A 3,425-nucleotide genomic window follows, 5' to 3' on the forward strand; every position below is an offset into this window, starting at 1 on the left:
TTTAATACACGAGTTTCACAATTTGAGTTGAATTACTGAAATAAATGAACTTTTCCACGACATTCTAATTTATTGAGATGCACCTGTAAATACACACACATACAATATATATTTTGAAAATATTTACATGTATATGCATTTATATATTTATATTATTATATTTTATATTATATATTAATACATTTAATATGTAAACATAACATATTTTTCTTAAATATATACATGCATGTGTTTGTATTTATATATACATAATAAATATACACAGTACACACTTGTAATACAGTTCGTTTAAGATGAAGGACGAGGAAGTCAAGGGTGGCGAGTAAACCTCTTTATTCACTCCCAAATAAAACAGAACAAAAAATAAAGTGCAGCTCTGCTCTCTGCCTCCACAGTCTGGTATAAGGACACATACACGCACTCTGCTCAGACTCTCTCTCGGATGCAGCTCTCCCTCCTCTCCCCGGCCTGCGGGGCGCTTATCTCTCGTCTCTCCCCAATCACTGGAATTACAGACAGGTGTTAATCATTATTCACTTGACCTCCTTATCACCGCTCGTCTCCAAACCCTTTCTCCCGCTGCAGCCTTTCGCCTTCCCACGCCCCCCTCGCCACAAGACTTATATATTATGTAAACAAAAACGTTTATTTTGGATGCGATTAATCGCGATTAATCGTTTGACAGCATTAATATATACTGTATATATACTGTAATTATATATTAGTTTTAGTTTATTTAGTTATATAGTTTTTATTAATATTTTTTTATTAGTTTTATATTATTTAGTTTGTTATTTTGTACTTAAACTAAATTAAAATGAGTAATGTTGAAATAAAATTTCATGTTTTATTTGAAGTATCATTGATGTACAGTTATAGTTTTTTTTGTTTGTATTTTAGATTTTATTTTTACTATATACAGTATATATATATATATATATATATATAGTGTGTGTGTGTGTGTGTGTGTATACATGCATATGTTGAATTAGATTAGATTTTATTTTTATATTTTCACTTTTCAGCTTAAATTTTTGTTGTTTGGTTTTGTCATTTTGTTTAATTTTTTTATGATCTTTTTTAAATGCATGTTTATTATTCAGAAATTTTAGTTCCCCTTTAGGAACTCGAGCAGCGTCGAAACGCTATGGGAATGCCTTCAGCATGACCACGCTCTGAATCACGTGTGTAATCAGTCCAATGGATGGGCGAGACATCATGGGTGGGGTGACGTAGCGACCAGGAAGCTTAAAAGCACGTGCGGTGGATACAGCAGCAGCTTTCTGTCATTCAGCAAGCGCTCTGTGTGTGTGTCAGTCTACTATCCATTTGTGAGTCTTTAGTGTTGTCTATCCCTCACTATAAGCATCATAATGCCAAAAGCTCTCTCGAGGGAGCTGACTGCCCGCATTGCGAGCGTCTGCCACTGCGTACGCTTCGCTCTCGGTAGGCTCTCTTCGAGAAGGGAGCCTTCATCAGCGTTCCTTGTGGTGCCGGCCCCGCTTCCGCCGCGGTTTCTTCCCCCCAGGGAGAGGGCTCGACGCGCCGCCTGTCTTCCTCCGAGGAGGTTGACGTGGAGGGCGTCGATGAGGACTCGGCCCCTCAATCACCCCAGTATGAGGAGCTGTTGGAGGTGGTTACTCGTGCCATAGCCAAGCTGAACATCGAGTGGACCGCCGAGAAACAGGCTGAGCCACAGAAAAGCAAGCTAGATGAACTCTTTCTGCGGAGCAAGCCGCCACCTCCACGCCGGAGCCTGCCTTTCTTCCCCGACCTCCACACCGAGGTGTCGAGGTCGTGGGCTAGACCATTCTCGGCCCGTATCTCCAGTCATTATGCCAATGTGGCGAGGTTGAGTGATCACGGTTACAGGGCGATGCCCCGGTTTGAGCAGACGCTTCCGAGCTATCTGTCCCCTGGCGCGGCATCGTCCCTGAAGGCTCCGGCATTGCCCTCCAAGCCACTGCGGACCACCTCAGCGCTGGTGGGCAAAGGGTACACGGCAGCGGGTCAGGCTGGTGCTTGCTTGCACACCATGGCGGTGCTGCAGGCTTATCAAGCCGACCTGCTGAAAGAGCTGGATGAGGGCGAGGAGATTAAGTCTGAGGACATCACAGAACTCAGACGAACCGCTAATCTGTCTCTCCGTGCCACCAAAGAGACTGCTTGTGCCATTGGCAGGTCTATGGCAGCACTGGTGGCGGCGGAGAGACACCTATGGGTTGACCCTGTCTGATATGAAAAAGAAGGACAGGGTCTTCCTCATGGACACTCCGCTTGCGCCTTTTGGTCTGTTCGGTGACGCCATCAATTCCGTCGTGGACGGGTACCAGGAGGCTCGTAAACAAGCGGCAGCATTTCAGCAGTTCCTCCCTCGCCGCTCTCTAGCTCTTGGGGCTGCCAGGCGGGAGCAGCCCCCTCCATGTACCAGCTCCTCATACCAGGAGGCTCAAAAGCAGAGCATCGCCTCCCATGCTCCCCCGCGTCGGGACTGGGAGCCCCAGCGGCGCTCTAGGCCGGGGTCTTCTAAGACGAAGCCGGATCTGTGGACCGTTCTTACGTCTAAAAGACCTCGGCCAAGCAGTCCTTGTGGCTCAGGACTTCTGAGGACAGGCCCCTCTGGGGAAGAGGTGCCCTCATACGGTGCCCGTCTCTCCTCAGTTCCCTCAGGAGATCGATCTGCCAACCCTGCCACCCACGGTGCTTCAGGGCGCAGCGGTCTCCGGCGATCGCTTCTCTCAGTCACCGCCCGGAAACGTAGCGGTACTAAGAGGCCTGCTACCTCCCAGAGGTCTCTAGAGCAGCTAGTTCGGTTGTCCCCTGCCGGTCCGCCGTTTCAGGGCACCGAGCTAGACGCTCTGATTACACCAGAGGTCAGTCTCGAGAGACTGATTCCCTTAGTAGACTATTTGGCAGCATGGAAACTTCTGCCAAATGTGTCTCAATGGGTCCTGCACACTGTAGAAAAAGACTACCACATTCAGTTCGGTTCTCCTCCGCGTCCTTTCAACAGGGTCATTCCCACTCTGGTGGGCCCTGAGCAGGCTCTGGTAATGGAACAAGAAGTAAACACTCTCTTGAGGAAGGAGGTCATCGAGGTGGTCCCTCCTCTCAACAGAGAGTCTGGGTTCTACAGCCGGTACTTCATCATTCCAAAGAAGGATGGAGGGTTGCGTTACGAAGCACTTCGCACTTTTCCCAGACCTAAGAGATCGCCATGTGTTGGTGTGTACCGACAACACAGTGGTGGTCTCTTACATCAACCACCAGGGAGGTCGGCATTCGCACCCCCTTTACAGGCTGGCGCACCAGATCCTTGTGTGGTCCCAGGGCAAACTCCTGTGCAGTTCACATCCCTGGGCATCTCAATATGGGAGCAGACATCCTGTCAAGGCAAGGGCCGAGACCCCGGGAATGGAGGCTTC

General features: G+C 48.3%; 1 protein-coding gene across 1 annotated transcript in view; it reads left to right on the forward strand.

Annotated features, from left to right (window-relative positions):
- Nucleotides 1-3,425, forward strand: part of LOC107751824 (contactin-associated protein-like 4) — a gene marked incomplete at its 5' end in the record, with an annotated part of 142,723 nt that overhangs the window by 30,786 nt on the left and 108,512 nt on the right. The window contains 3 exons of the mRNA XM_016567597.1: nt 1,616-1,984; nt 2,051-2,181; nt 2,255-2,630. Coding sequence (XP_016423083.1) covers nt 1,616-1,984; nt 2,051-2,181; nt 2,255-2,630 — 876 coding nt within the window. The remainder of the gene's footprint in view (nt 1-1,615; nt 1,985-2,050; nt 2,182-2,254; nt 2,631-3,425) is intronic.

Source organism: Sinocyclocheilus rhinocerous, unplaced genomic scaffold, assembly GCF_001515625.1.
Source record: "Sinocyclocheilus rhinocerous isolate Xijiao unplaced genomic scaffold, SAMN03320098_v1.1 scaffold2207, whole genome shotgun sequence".
NCBI lineage: Eukaryota > Metazoa > Chordata > Actinopteri > Cypriniformes > Cyprinidae > Sinocyclocheilus > Sinocyclocheilus rhinocerous.